General features: G+C 45.5%; 5 protein-coding genes across 5 annotated transcripts; 4 read left to right on the top strand and 1 right to left on the bottom strand.

Moving 5' to 3' along the window:
* The first annotated feature begins 534 nt into the window (after positions 1-534).
* On the top strand, positions 535-3,083 carry sac6 (fimbrin). Its single transcript, XM_025680209.1, has 5 exons — positions 535-732; positions 810-1,020; positions 1,094-1,776; positions 1,869-2,851; positions 2,915-3,083. The coding sequence occupies exons 1-5, from the start codon at positions 710-712 to the stop codon at positions 2,947-2,949; spliced, it is 1,935 nt and encodes a 644-aa protein (XP_025534609.1). The 5' UTR covers positions 535-709; the 3' UTR covers positions 2,950-3,083.
* A 482-nt stretch (positions 3,084-3,565) lies between these two features.
* On the bottom strand, positions 3,566-5,127 carry BO79DRAFT_276764 (RNA-binding protein; the record flags this gene model as incomplete). The annotated part of the gene is made up of 5 exons (XM_025687779.1): positions 3,566-4,089; positions 4,145-4,520; positions 4,568-4,667; positions 4,720-4,776; positions 5,045-5,127. 5 exons carry the CDS (start codon positions 5,125-5,127, stop codon positions 4,037-4,039), a joined length of 669 nt encoding a protein of 222 aa, XP_025534610.1. The 3' UTR covers positions 3,566-4,036.
* A 1,048-nt stretch (positions 5,128-6,175) lies between these two features.
* Positions 6,176-6,941, top strand: BO79DRAFT_203958 (PaaI family thioesterase). The gene has a single exon (XM_025681755.1). The coding sequence runs from the start codon at positions 6,237-6,239 to the stop codon at positions 6,672-6,674; it is 438 nt and encodes a 145-aa protein (XP_025534611.1). The 5' UTR covers positions 6,176-6,236; the 3' UTR covers positions 6,675-6,941.
* Positions 6,942-7,650: 709 nt separating this feature from the next.
* Positions 7,651-10,853, top strand: BO79DRAFT_203960 (PX domain protein). Its single transcript, XM_025681756.1, has 2 exons — positions 7,651-8,291; positions 8,343-10,853. Exons 1-2 carry the CDS (start codon positions 7,735-7,737, stop codon positions 10,783-10,785), a joined length of 3,000 nt encoding a protein of 999 aa, XP_025534612.1. The 5' UTR covers positions 7,651-7,734; the 3' UTR covers positions 10,786-10,853.
* A 207-nt stretch (positions 10,854-11,060) lies between these two features.
* BO79DRAFT_248561 (transcriptional coactivator p15/PC4 family protein) lies at positions 11,061-11,963 on the top strand. The gene is made up of 2 exons (XM_025685717.1): positions 11,061-11,425; positions 11,479-11,963. Exons 1-2 carry the CDS (start codon positions 11,147-11,149, stop codon positions 11,704-11,706), a joined length of 507 nt encoding a protein of 168 aa, XP_025534613.1. The 5' UTR covers positions 11,061-11,146; the 3' UTR covers positions 11,707-11,963.
* The last annotated feature ends 1,820 nt before the right edge of the window (positions 11,964-13,783 follow it).

Genomic DNA, 13,783 nt, shown 5'->3' on the forward strand with positions numbered 1-13,783 from the left:
ACGCTACTGTATATCTACAAGATAGGCTACCCCATGTTCGACCTAGGATCACCTCAATAGACTTAGCAGGAATAACACTGCGTACGGACTGGTAACTACTTACTACTTACTAGTACTGACCACTGCAAAGACCGTAATTACCATATAATACAGAAGAAAGTATGGCCGTGCTGATCATCGGGTGCCACGCGATTTATTTTTCATCCATCCATGACCATGATGGTGCAAATAAGCCGTAAAATGACCAGGACTACAACCTTCAGATCCATCCACGTCATGGAATAATTTTGTAGGTATTCACATTGCTAACTAATGAAGAGACCTGAACATACAAGGTGATCGACCCTTACCTGTCGGCTAATATCTACAAAGTACTGTACTACAAAAGCAGTACGTAGCAGTACTACTCCGTATTCGCAACCCCCACCTTTATTTCCCCACTTTCCTAGTAGGTAGAGGAAAATAGCGCAACTACGTACCTAGGTGCCTAAGTACGCCGTGCTTACTCCATTATAATAGTGCCGAGTGAAGACTGCCAACTTCTTCTTGTACCCATCTTTGATTCGAATTACATCATCAGATCGGTGACCCCTTCTATACTGCTATATTCATACGCTCACAAACCCTATTGTAATACCATTGACGTCTCCTCACCAAGCTCTTAACTTGCCAGTCTGTATTGGAAAGTACCTGAGCAAACCCCCTGAGGATGAACGTGATCAAACTCCAAAGGCAAGTCGATGGCTCCGATAGAAAACCCCACCATTCGAGATAGTTATTGCCCGGCGCCGACTGACTCTGCAGCGCAGAAAATATCCGCAGTTCGAGCAGTCGGAGATCTTCTCCCTCCAAGATGCTTTTCGAAAGCTGGATGTTGATGATAAAGGCTCCTTAGACGAGGCAACCGTTATTAAAGCCACCCAACAATCAGAACGAAAGCCCTATGATGTTGTGCGTCAGGCCTTGAAAGAAGTTGAACTCGACAGCTCTCGCCGAGTCGAACTCGAAGATTATGTGGACGTCAGTATGCCACTATTGCTGTGCTCTTTTGGTCGTCCCTCTGTACTGTGGTCGCTAAGACAAATCTCAACAGCTTATTTCTAAACTTCGCTTTGCCTCGACGCAAAACCAGGTGGCTTCGGCTCCTGCACCAGTCCTTCCGGGTAATGGAGCCGGCCCGTCTCGACATGTCTCCAAAGGCAGTATAGGAGGCAGGATTCATGTCCAAGGTTCCTCGGCGAATGTGACACATACGATTAACGAGGATGAGAGAACAGAATTTACTAGGCACATAAATGCTGTTCTTGCTGGTGATCCAGACATTGGTCACTCCCTACCCTTTCCCACCGACACGTTCGAAATGTTCGATAAATGTAAGGACGGCTTGGTCTTGGCGAAGTTGATCAATGATAGTGTCCCGGACACTATTGATGAGCGCGTTCTGAACAAAGCCGGGAAGAAGATCAAAGAACTGAATGCATTTCATATGACGGAAAACAACAACATCGTGATCAATTCAGCCAAGGGTATTGGCTGTTCTGTTGTGAACATAGGAAGCGGCGACATCATAGAAGTGCGTGAGCACCTTATTCTGGGATTGATCTGGCAGATTATCCGCCGCGGTCTTTTGGGCAAGATTGATATCAAATTGCACCCTGAACTGTACAGGCTCCTGGAGGAAGATGAAACATTGGAGCAGTTCCTACGCCTTCCACCGGAGCAGATTCTTCTCCGTTGGTTCAATTATCATCTGAAGAACGCAAAATGGAACAGAAGGTACCTTACACTATCCTAGCAGGAGGTTTCCAGCTGTGAAACTACGACCAAACCTACAATCCTAGAGATGCAACCGACTAACTCTGTTATAGGGTGACAAATTTCTCATCTGATGTTAAGGATGGTGAAAATTACACCGTGCTTCTGAATCAATTGGCCCCGGAGACCTGCTCGCGGAGTCCTCTTCAGACTCAGGATGTTCTTCAGAGGGCAGAACAAGTCTTGACGAATGCGGACAAACTGGGCTGTCGGAAGTTCCTGACACCCTCCTCGCTCGTCGCAGGGAACCCTAAACTGAACCTTGCTTTTGTGGCGAATTTGTTCAACACTATTCCAGGCCTCGACCCAATCACCGAAGAAGAGAAGCTTGAAGTTGAAGATTTTGATGCTGAGGGTGAGCGGGAAGCCAGAGTTTTCACCCTGTGGCTCAATTCTCTTGACGTACAGCCCGCTGTCAATTCTCTATTCGATGATCTTAGAGATGGAACTGTATTGCTGCAAGCATACGACAAAGTGATGCCTGGCAGTGTCAACTGGAGACACGTCAATAAGCCTCCGGCTTCCGGGGGAGAAATGATGCGTTTCAAGGCAGTTGAGAATACTAACTACGCCACTGAGCTTGGGAAACACGTGGGATTTTCCTTGGTAGGTGTACAAGGAGCGGATATTACTGATGGTCAACGAACTCTCACGCTTGGTTTGGTTTGGCAACTAATGCGCCGGGATATCACAAATACACTCTCGGGCCTAGCCAAACGTATGGGCAAGCGCGAGATAACAGATTCGGAGATGATCAAATGGGCAAACGAAATGTCGCACCGCGGTGGCAGATCCTCATCGATACGCAACTTTAAGGACCAGTCGATCGCTTCAGGCCTTTTCCTCCTTGACGTGCTCAATGGCATGAAGAGTAGCTATGTCGACTACGATCTCGTAACGCCTGGTCGGAACGACGAGGAGGCATACGCAAACGCTAAGCTGAGCATCAGCATAGCGCGAAAGCTAGGTGCCACAATTTGGTTGGTACCTGAAGATATTTGCCAAGTGCGCTCTCGCCTGGTGACTACTTTTATCGGTAAGTTCCAAAAACTTTGGCCTGTGGCGAGCAGCATCTATCCTACTAACACCATATGACTAGGCTCTCTGATGGCCACATACGAAAAGATGCAGTGATGGCTCGGTGAAGATGTACACCAGCGGTGCACCGCGCTTTTTCCTATCTACTCCTTTGTGAATTCTTACTGTCTTCAAAGTATATGTACGTACTAGTCACGATGCAGACAATAACAAGATGCTTCAATCCCCACCAACTTTCGTCTTGGAATGGCTGTATGTAAGACAGAATTGTGTACGAATGTGGGCATTCCCACATGCCATACTTCCTATTGCCTTGATAGCCGATAATTCTGACTCTACAACTGCAAAGTCGTCCTAGTCATTCCACCAAGTGCAAGGAAAACATAGACTAGAGTGTAGCCTTCAGTCCAGACTCGTGATACGGCAGGTCAATACTTCATGAATATCTTCCGGATTTCTCTTACCTTGTATTCTCCCCACAAACATGACGACCAATTCTACAGACTACAGAGTTACAATCGTTTTCGAAGCGGTGTTGCAGGATATGCACGAAGTCGACCGGTCTTCCGAGACGGTAAAGGTCAATGATCATCGACTATATTAGAATGCGAGCTCAAGACGGGTAACGGATCGCTGTTGATCGTGACGAAAGGACGAAACAGTCTGGCGATACGATAAACAAGAAAAAGGCCCGCTCGACGTTCGTTCGGTCATGATTCGAGCTGCTGACCATGATAAATACCAATGTTAAGCAATAGTACCAAAGCCCCAATGCCTCGTATCTTTGCGCCAGCACTTCCAGGAGTTGGCCCCTTCGCGTTCTCTCTTTGCTAATGAACACTGCAATTTAGAAGGATTAAATGGCAAAGGAAAGCACATAGGAAGAATTAATGCAAGGAAAAATGTGGAAAGCAAGACAAGAGAGCAATGGAATGAAGAGAAGAACCCACGAGCATGGGGGGTGGAAGAGGGGAACGGCAGCTTGGGGGAGGGGTCAGGAAAATAGCGCCAGTATTGAACAGCGATAGAGCGAATTAAACATCCAGGTCGATCACCAACGTGCACTGATGACATCTTAAGCTTCAGGTTATACCCCTCGGGCCTTGAAAACAATCCAGCACAGATTGAGGTCTTTGGCCAGGTGTATGGTACGAGATCTGATAGTTCATGAAGCCAAAATAACCTACTCGGCTGTATCAAGCTCATCATGAGCGGAAGTCAAGGGTTCTAAGGGGACTGCGGCAAATGATCAGCCACGACTAGAAGTGGGTGCATGCATCAATGAGCATACCTTTCCTGTCTTCACCATTGGGGATATTCTCCCGCTCGTCCTCGCGTCGTTCACGATCGTCATCACGGCGCTCCCTTTCATCCTTGATATCGCGGTCCCTCTCATCAGGGCTTCGAGAGCGGTCACGGGAACGTTCACGGTCCCGGTCGCGGCGATCATAATCCCGGTCACGGCGATCATAGTCGCGATCGCGGCGGTCATAGTCGCGGTCATGTCGGTCATAATCCCGTTCGTACCTGTCATCCCTTCGGGGAGAATAGTCGCCACGACCACGTCTAGGAGAAGGAGAGCGGCCACGTCGTGGCGGAGTACGGTCACGTCGCCGGTCCCGGCCAGAGTCAAAACGCCAAGAAGCAGATGGAGGAGTACGCGCCCACTTTAACCATGTCAGCCAAGTTATGGAATCCATAGTCTTCTACTCACCTCAATTTTCAACAGATCATCGCGGCCAATCCGCTTATTATGCATTTCATGGTATGCATCATCTGCGTCGCGGCGGCTCTCGTACTCCACAAAGGCAAACCTTATGTCGTGAGCAAGTATCATTCAGGGTTCGAAGCCTCGATTAAACATACAGTCTGCTGGAAGGGGTACGCGGCGCTGGGATGTCACAGCGGACAAGACGTCCATATCTAAGTCATTGTTAGAAGAATTTCCACATACATATCAATCATTAAATATATGGTGCAAGGCAACTGTGAGAGGAAAACTCTTTCGGAGGGTCCCCCTTCAAGGAGTCCCCTCTCCAAGGAAATCGGATAAACAAGCAAATCTCTATCATAGTATGATATAGAGAGCGGCACCGACGTCGGTTTGCGGGACTCAGCCGAGGTGAATTGCGAGAATGGACACGGGTCGTATAGTCATGGTAGCGCGTAGCAATCGATGAGCGGCACGTACCGTTCGAATTCGTAGGCAAGGTCGCGAGCTCGGGTCCCGTGCCCGAAGCCGGTGACATAGAGTGTAGTACCAGGTCGAGACATTGTGTGTCAGCCAGTGAGGTTGTGTGGTTGTATGCTGAACTGGGTAGGCAAATCAACAATGGTGGTGTGGATGCGAGTGAAGCAAGAATGGGCAGGATGTAAGGAAGTCAGAGACAATTCAGGAACTACAGCTAAGTTTGTATGCCACAAGCGAAGTATCCAGGGATGCTCTAGTTGCCTATTACATAATGTCTGAGTCAGTAATTTAACTCAGAAACGGATAACTACAATTGATATGTTACTTGCGATAAATTACATGAGTAACATGATATGTCTCTTGATATAACCACGCTGCAGATAAATAGAGAGAGCCCTTTAGGTTGAGTATATGCAGGATGTTGCCTCGTTTCTTACCTGAATGACTGAAGCCTCACATCAACTAAATAGTCAGTCTAACACCTGAGGCTAGGACGCTGATAGTTGCCGGGATATTAATCATCATTTAACGTAAACCACAATCGCGCGGCCTGTACAATCGCGCAGCCCATCAAATATTACCATATAAAAGTCATTTTTTTAATCTTTAATATCTCAACCAATTTTGAAAATAATGGTTTTATCTTAGAGTAATAGGTTAAGATAATTAAACATTTATTTTTTATTATTTTTTCAGATTGCAATAACTATATATAACAGCTGGTAATATAAAATACCAGTAATTTACTTGTAATTTAAAATAACTCTGAAATTAAATATAAATAAATTATTTAAAATTATTTGAATGCTTTGAATATATTAGTTTTATTATTATTAATCTTTATTTAACATTGTAGATTTATATAAAATGTAGTTATCAAGATATTATAATTATTATAAAAAATAAAATTTATATAGTGTTACAAGATAGGCCGCGCGATTGTATGGGCCGCGTGATTGTGGTTTACGTTACTGCAGCATGTCTGTATTGTATTAATAATACAATATGCTTCTCAAGTTAGTTAGCTTGGGACTGGGTTATTACGTACTCAATGTTACTAGTGTCTAGTTAGTCAACAGCTATATCAAGCTAACATGCCGCCCTTGCAAAGAACCAAAATTTTTCGTCTTTCGAAAATTTTCTTGACTGCACATTCTTTGATTTACTTCAAAACGCGACAGCCTCTTCCAACATGAATGCTGAACTACAACAAGTTCAGAAAGTGTGGGAGCGTATCCGCACTAACAGCCCAATTTATGCTTTTCTACTTCAGGACATTGACATCTATGATGCTGGGAAAGGTGTATTCAATGCGAGACTCCAAGTCGGCCCTCAACATTTGAATTCAAAGGGTACCTTACATGGCGTATTTTCAGCCTGTGTCACTGACTGGGCGGGTGGGTTAGCGATTGCATCGGCCGGTCTCGATTCAACAGGTGTCAGCACGAATATTCATGTCAACTATCTCTCAACAGCGAAAACTGGAGACTGGCTAGTGATTGAAGGTCGCGCCGACAAAGTCGGGCGAAACCTTGCTTTTACAACTGTGACAATTTCAAAGCAGACTGACTCTAATGGGAGTACAGTTGTTGCACAAGGATCTCATACCAAATATATCAAGACACAATGACGGCTTCAGACAGGCTTGTGAATGAGTTGTGATCGGGCTAGCAGGGAGAAAAACACGGTGGTTTCTGCATACGTCCATATAAACCGCAGTCTTCTTTGCATCTGGCATGAAACGCATATACTTTGAATGCTGGATTCACTCGGATTGCGCATAGCAATGTCCATCCTTATTTGCTTTAGATACCTTGTCTTTTACTGGTAATGCAAGGTAATTTTGGATGGGTACACAGCACTATATAAATGAATATAATTCTCACGGTTCAACTACAAGTAGAGTTTCCTTCAGTTTTATTACCGAAACAGGATTTAGTACTGCTACGCATGATTAGGCTTATCACTTATTCCAAGCCCTGAACTTCTTTTGGATTCTGGGCCCCAATGGTTGACAGGAGTACGGCACCACCAGAGTGTCGTCTCTCCAGATGTTGTGTTTTGGTTTCCGTGCGCAAAACGTATCTTAACGCCGTCTCCAACAAGGAGCAAACACTCAAGCCTCACCACATCCTAGTATCCCATACGCAGCGTTGACATCGGCTGGTTAAGTTTCTGATGGCAAGTTCTTATCAAGTACGGGCCAGGGAATTCGCGTACTGTGTCCATCGTACGGAGTACTGGTACCACTAATCCTGCTCCTATGTTAGACCGATATGCGCAGGTCGCATTATTTATTTTAGCTACTATATATGGCGGACTTAATCGACGATCACAAACCTATTTGGAAAATATGATTTTATCCCATTTAATGTTACTGGTACAAATAGATTTGAGCTGATTTGCACATCCTGAATATACATTACTCGTGGTTTTTTTTTACTACTTGGTAGACAAAAGTGCTAAGTATGTAGTAGCACTCTATAGCTATACAAGCTCGTGATTCCCCGGCCGGTTGTATTAGGTAACCAAAGCGGACATGCCGATCAGATAACCAGATGTTAAAGGACAACCGAGCTTCCTGACGACGCGCAGCCTTGATCATTCGCGAAATCTTGGTTTTCCTTCTCCTCAATAAATCTGCAAGCCTGCGTTACGGTCAATGCGATCATCTAACAGAGCCAATCGCCATGGATGAGACTTCCAACTGGGCGGAACAGTCACAGCCCAAGAAACCCGAATTAGCTGAGACTTCTAACGTTGGTTTGCCGACGAGCTACAGCGAGCAGGCTGCGACGGAGAGTCTAAACCCTGTGCGATCAAAAGGAGTCATTGAATCGACACTTCAATTTCTCTCAACGGCCAATAGTGAGACTCTTCTGGGTGTCTTCGCATGCTTGGTAGGCGCGACGCTCGTACTTTTTGGAAGACTAGGTTTGCTCTTGATCGGAATTGCTAGTGGTATCGTCTTGCACGCACAATGGGAGGCAGTTTATGAAGACCCTATCCATCCATTATCCAATCCCCGACAGCGAAGGAGAAAGGAGCTCGCCCTGGACATAGCCAGAAGACTACTCGATTGGCCGAAAAGTACGACCTTGGCTGCCGATGCTGAACAAGATGACACTGGGCAAGTATTCCTCTTCGGGGACTCTTCCTCTGCTGATCTTGATTATTCTGCTCTTGGCCCCAAGACAGCGGATGCCCTGAGATCAATCACCGATGCAGTTATGAAGGACTATGTGATGTAAGCTCTCGCCTATAATGCTACTTCGTGAGCTTACCAGACCTCGAAAAGCTCCTGGTCTAGTCCAATATTACCGCCTGAGACAACATTTCATCTGGCATGCAGGAAGTTGTTGGCCGAGTTTATCTCGTCCTTATCATTGCACCTCTCTCGTAAACGCTCTGCTGACACCTTTTTGGAACTCCTCACTAACTCATCCTCACTGATCATTGTGTTTTTGAATGAGCTTTCTGCAGCATTCGAGTCCATTGGCTCCACTAAACCGCCGGAAGAGGTAGTCTTGCGCTACATAGAGACCTCCCCTGAAAGTGGCCTGGCGAATATCTTAGCCAACGACCAACAGAAGAAGAAGCTCGACATTATAGCGGACGATATTTTGGCCAGATTTCTTGACCCGGATGTCTATGGATGTCTGCTGCTCAGAAATTTCATGCGCGAAATGTTCGTGAGCGTTCTATTTGAGTCAACCGTTTCGAGTCTTTCGAGGCCAGAAATCATCAATGGCTGGATTATATATCTTTTCAGTGAAGGCAAGTCAGACATAATGACTGCAATAGATGCCGGTGTGGAAGGGGCCCAGGAACAAGTTGTGACAGCAACTAGAGAACTCAACAGCGTAAATGAACTTCCATCCGATACAACGCGCAACACGAGCCCAGACTTCAATATCACTAGGGATATAATACAACATGAAATGGCAAATGTTGACAGGGCAACAGTGGAAGCCAAAATAGAGGCGAAGCGACTCAGTGACATGATCACGGCGCATGATCAGCAGAAGCAAAGCCCAGAGAGAGCACTGGGAAACGATGTGCAGGAGGTGGCATCGGATGACAGGATTGATCATAGAGAAGTCTTGCCTGCAGACGAGATCGGAGACGGAGATTTGCAACGCAAAGTCTCAGGTTGTGATCAAGCAAAGCATATTGAAAATAATATCGATTCCAACGTGGAAGAAAATAACAGCTCGTCTCCTTCACTCATGCAATTCAAGAGTCCAACCGCACCGACTTCGCTACCGGAACCAGCCATCCTTCATCGTGCATCCATAACGGTAGAAACCGAAGCTTCAAAGGTCACATCGAAAGGCCCACTCCGCTCAAAGCCAACGTCGGACTATTTACTGCAAGTTGAACCTGTATCGACACGGTCTACTGGGTGGATGGTTTTCCGAAAATATACCGATTTCGAATCGCTTCACCAAACTTTGGAGGCTATCTCGAGACTGCACAAACTACGGAAGTTCGCAGACGATCACCCAGTTGTACCCTCGTGGAGAGGCCAGACAACATTGGAATTGGCTAAGAACTTGGAATGTTATCTTCAAGATGCTCTTAACCACGAGTCTCTGGCAGAGAGTGAAAAGATGAAACGATTTCTTGGCAAGGATGAACATCTTGGATCGGACTTCAGTAATCCTTACGGCAGGACTGGGTTCCCCTTTCCAAGCCAATCTGCACTCGAGAATGTAGGAAAGGGAGTGTTGGGCGTATTATCCAATGCACCCAGAGGCGTCTCGGGAAGTGGCAAAGCCATGTTGGATGGTATGACAGGGGTGTTTGGTGGAGGCAGCAGTAAAAAGCAATCACCGGATTCAGTGGTAGGCGATAAAGCCAGGCCACTAAATCCTGTCAACCATAATGGGTCAATCGATCAGGTGTCAGAGGGGAGACCTCGGAATTCTACGAGGATTGGCTCGGCTTCCCCACCGGACGGATTTCACACAGACAAGGCATTTGGGAGGCCAGCTCCCCCTCCTGAAGAGGCTTTTTCGAATAAATTCGAAACGGCTACGGACTATGCAGGATTTCCCGACAGCTCAGCTCAGACGACGGATGTAGGAAGCACTGTGGCTTCTACACAACTGTCTCCTTCAACCGGGCGCAATACTTCGGCTGACCTACCCCGGTCTCCTGGCGGGACGCAAGATAATTCTCACGCCAACAGCGAAGGGCAAGCACCAGACGCTGAATCAAGCGAGTACAGAAGTCAAGGCAATCCTATCACGCATGAAGAGACTCGCATAGCAGTGGAGCTCATATTCGCGGTAATCAATGAACTATACACCTTGTCTTCGGCATGGAACATACGCAGGACTCTACTTAATGCGGCAAAATCGTACATATTACGCCCCGGAAATCCTCATTTGGAGACGATCCGTGAGCTGCTCCAGGTATCGATGATTGATTCGCATACGTCAGATGAAGCAATTGGGCTATATCTCAACAAGTTACGTGAAAATGCTCTGCCAACGGAAAGCGAGTTAAGAAACTGGCCGCCGCCATCCACTGATGCTGAGAAAGAACGGCTGAGGGAGACGGCTCGCAAAGTCTTCGTTCAGCGAGGCTTACCCCAGGCTCTTACGAGCGTTATGGGAGCAAATGCCAGTAAGGAAGTTTTGGGGAGAATATTCGATTGTCTGCAGGTTCAAAATCTCGCTAGGGGGTTTGTATATTCTCTTTTCTTGCAGGCTCTCAAGACTGCTATCCTCTAATATTAACATCCGGGCCCCGACTCGCTGAGTATTAGCGATCGTTAGCGATCACAAGAATCCCGTCGCATGTATGATACCAAGATTAGTTCCTTTTCGCATCTCTAGTTAATTGAACATCACATGTTGTTTCGGTAATATAAACTTCATTCATTGTATGATGACTGTAATTGAATGTTCACTATTTGATTTGGGTCACGTGATATACGTACCACATTGACGGTCCGTTCCCCCATACATATAGTTAATGGAGAGCTTGTCCACTTTGAGCTTCCGAGAGAGATATCATTGACACATCATATCAATCTCAACACAGTCAGTGGTAAAGTTACGTTCGCCCCTTCCTTTGGCAGCAGGCATAGTTATGTCTTCCAGAGCCAGAAAACGCGAACCAGACGCTGAGAGTGATTCTATCGACGACCATCGGTCATCAAAAAGGACGAGGGGCAATGTCTCGAAGGGAAACCCAAACCCTAGTCATGCCGATTTACTCGCTGGCCAGGGAAAGCTTGACTCGAATGGAGACATCTACTGGGAAATCTCCAAAGCACGCCGTCTGACCATCTCATCTTTCCGTGGAAAGACCCTGGTCAGTATAAGGGAATACTACGAGAAGGATGGCCACGAGCTTCCTGGGAAGAAGGTTTGTCTTCTATGTTCTAATAGTCCTCGTCACGAAACTCATCGTTTACGCAGGGAATCTCTTTACCAATTGATCAGTTTTCCTCTCTTGTGAAATTATTACCTCATATTGAAACCACTCTTCAGAATAAAGGCGAATCAATCCCCCGACCACAGTATGATAGCGATAGTAAATTGACCAGTGAGAACAAAGAGGTCGGTGATGACTCTGGTGAATATTCGGATGACAAGGATACGCGCCGGAATATCGAAGCGACGAGTGAGGACGACAGCGATGAGTAGGCATACCCACCAAAGGGGCTAGAATCGTCGTGAGGCAGAGGGTATGGATTTATCAACAAAGCCATTATTGCTTATCTATCCCTGGGCTTCACTGACGCTGAATTATAATGAAAATGATGAGTGGACCTGTTGGATTCGTTATTAGTAGGTATGCAAGTCGTCGAATATGCCATGGATCCCAAACCACGAGAGTACGTATACAAAGTTACGAAATCGCATCCTGAATGCACTCCAGCTTTCATGAAAACCATATCCAGCTAGTCTCTTTGAGTCCCAGTTGAATTTTACTAGATGTTCTATCAGATTTTCCCTTATCACCTCATCGCTAGATCTCGGTCAATCTTACACTTCTTACAACTCCAGTAGACCTACTTACCGATCGGAGCCTTGAGCACGTAAGTGCATTCAACCGAGTGTTTTGGGGAAATAAATGTATAATTTACAATAAAATGGTTTAAAATAAAACAAAAGGCACTTGTTACCTATGCGTCTCTTTATTGTATCATAACTAGAAGAACACTAGCTGCAGTACCGTAGAATAAGTATATTGAAACTGTTTAATGCGTGTCTGGCATGGTGAAGCATCTAGCTCTGATTCATTCAATCTTTTTCTTTGAAGTTGCTTATACAGCAACACAAAGCCTCTGGGGCACTAGAGAGTGCCTTGGCAGTCATCTAGTAATGGTGCCTGTGCCTAGATAGTGAAGATATCAAAGCAATTTTAAAAATTCGAGAGAGGTTGGGGGCCGGAAGAGAGACTTGTTGTATGAGAGGGTACTATCCATGAGATACATGTAAGACTAGCCAGGGTGTTGAACTACTAGAAGTTTGACGTCTAATTTCGATCCGAATACAAACTAGTTAAGTTTATATAGTATTATTATGAAAAGACTGGCTATTGACTATACCGTCATGTTGTGGAGGTTCAACCCAAACGATTACAGATTAAATTTGCATACAACCTTGTAACCCTAGATGTATGTATCAATTAATCTATGGGTTCAATACTATGAAATAACTGAGTACTCGGGTTAGCCATACTTTGTTCATCAACTAAATTTTTAGTACCACAAGATGCACGCTATATTTGGCATCCTAGAGACCCGCATTTGAATGCACAGTCTTTGGGGTAGATAGTCACATTCAGAATCTAGTATGTATTTTTGGCTATGTACAGTGTGACACCTATTGAGACATTGTAAACTCTGAAATCCCTTTAGAATATGCATTAAGTTATTTATGAAGCCTTTTTGTGCTGGGTATTATTTATGGCTATGCGAATACCCTACAAGTAAGTACTTGATTGTGATGCGTTATGCCCCTTACAATGTTACAAACTCTGTACTCCGTACTATGGGGCAACTATGGTTGTTGTCCCGTGGAAAGTTCGGTGGCTAGCTAGCAAAGCAGATCCATGGCTAGTGAGGGACTTCCGTCATATCAGACCAGAAAATGGAAAACACAAAAGCCCCTTCCCCTCCCCCTTTTCCACCCTTTCCCTCCCATATAACGCTACAGTATAATACGTGCTGCTTGAATATTTTCTTGACCTGAATTATTAAGATACCCACCCGCACAAGCCCTGGCTATCAACCTGAAATTACTGGTTTTCCTTGTCAGCCTGGACGTATAGTCCGGTTTGACCTGTCTTATCCTCCTTGTGACTTGATTGCTTATCAAAAAGAGTGCTTTTGGTATGTCCTGACACAGTCATTCAGTTACCTCTAAGTATCAGTATTCAGAAGAGTGAAAGTCTATCTCAAACCATTACAACTATGACTTGCACCACTGGCTATTTCCTACTAACAGCTAATTACCCCTCTAGTATGCTTGAAGGCCTGTGTGGACTAGAGTTCCGGATCCCGAGTTCAATCCCTACCGTCGGGTTTATCGAGCATCCTACCAGCGCATATCAACCAAGAGAGAGCAAGTATCCTGGTTTGTCGACCAACTTTGTCTATTATCATCTCGTGCATACACTACCTGTTGTGCACCAGGTCTGGGACAAACTTGTCATGATTAAGGGGAGAATGCGCATTCTATAACGCCAAACCCGCCAATTGTATTGTCAAAACAC

The sequence above is a fragment of the Aspergillus costaricaensis genome (assembly GCF_003184835.1).
Source record: "Aspergillus costaricaensis CBS 115574 unplaced genomic scaffold BO79scaffold_49, whole genome shotgun sequence".
In the NCBI taxonomy this organism is placed as follows: Eukaryota; Fungi; Ascomycota; class Eurotiomycetes; order Eurotiales; family Aspergillaceae; genus Aspergillus; species Aspergillus costaricensis.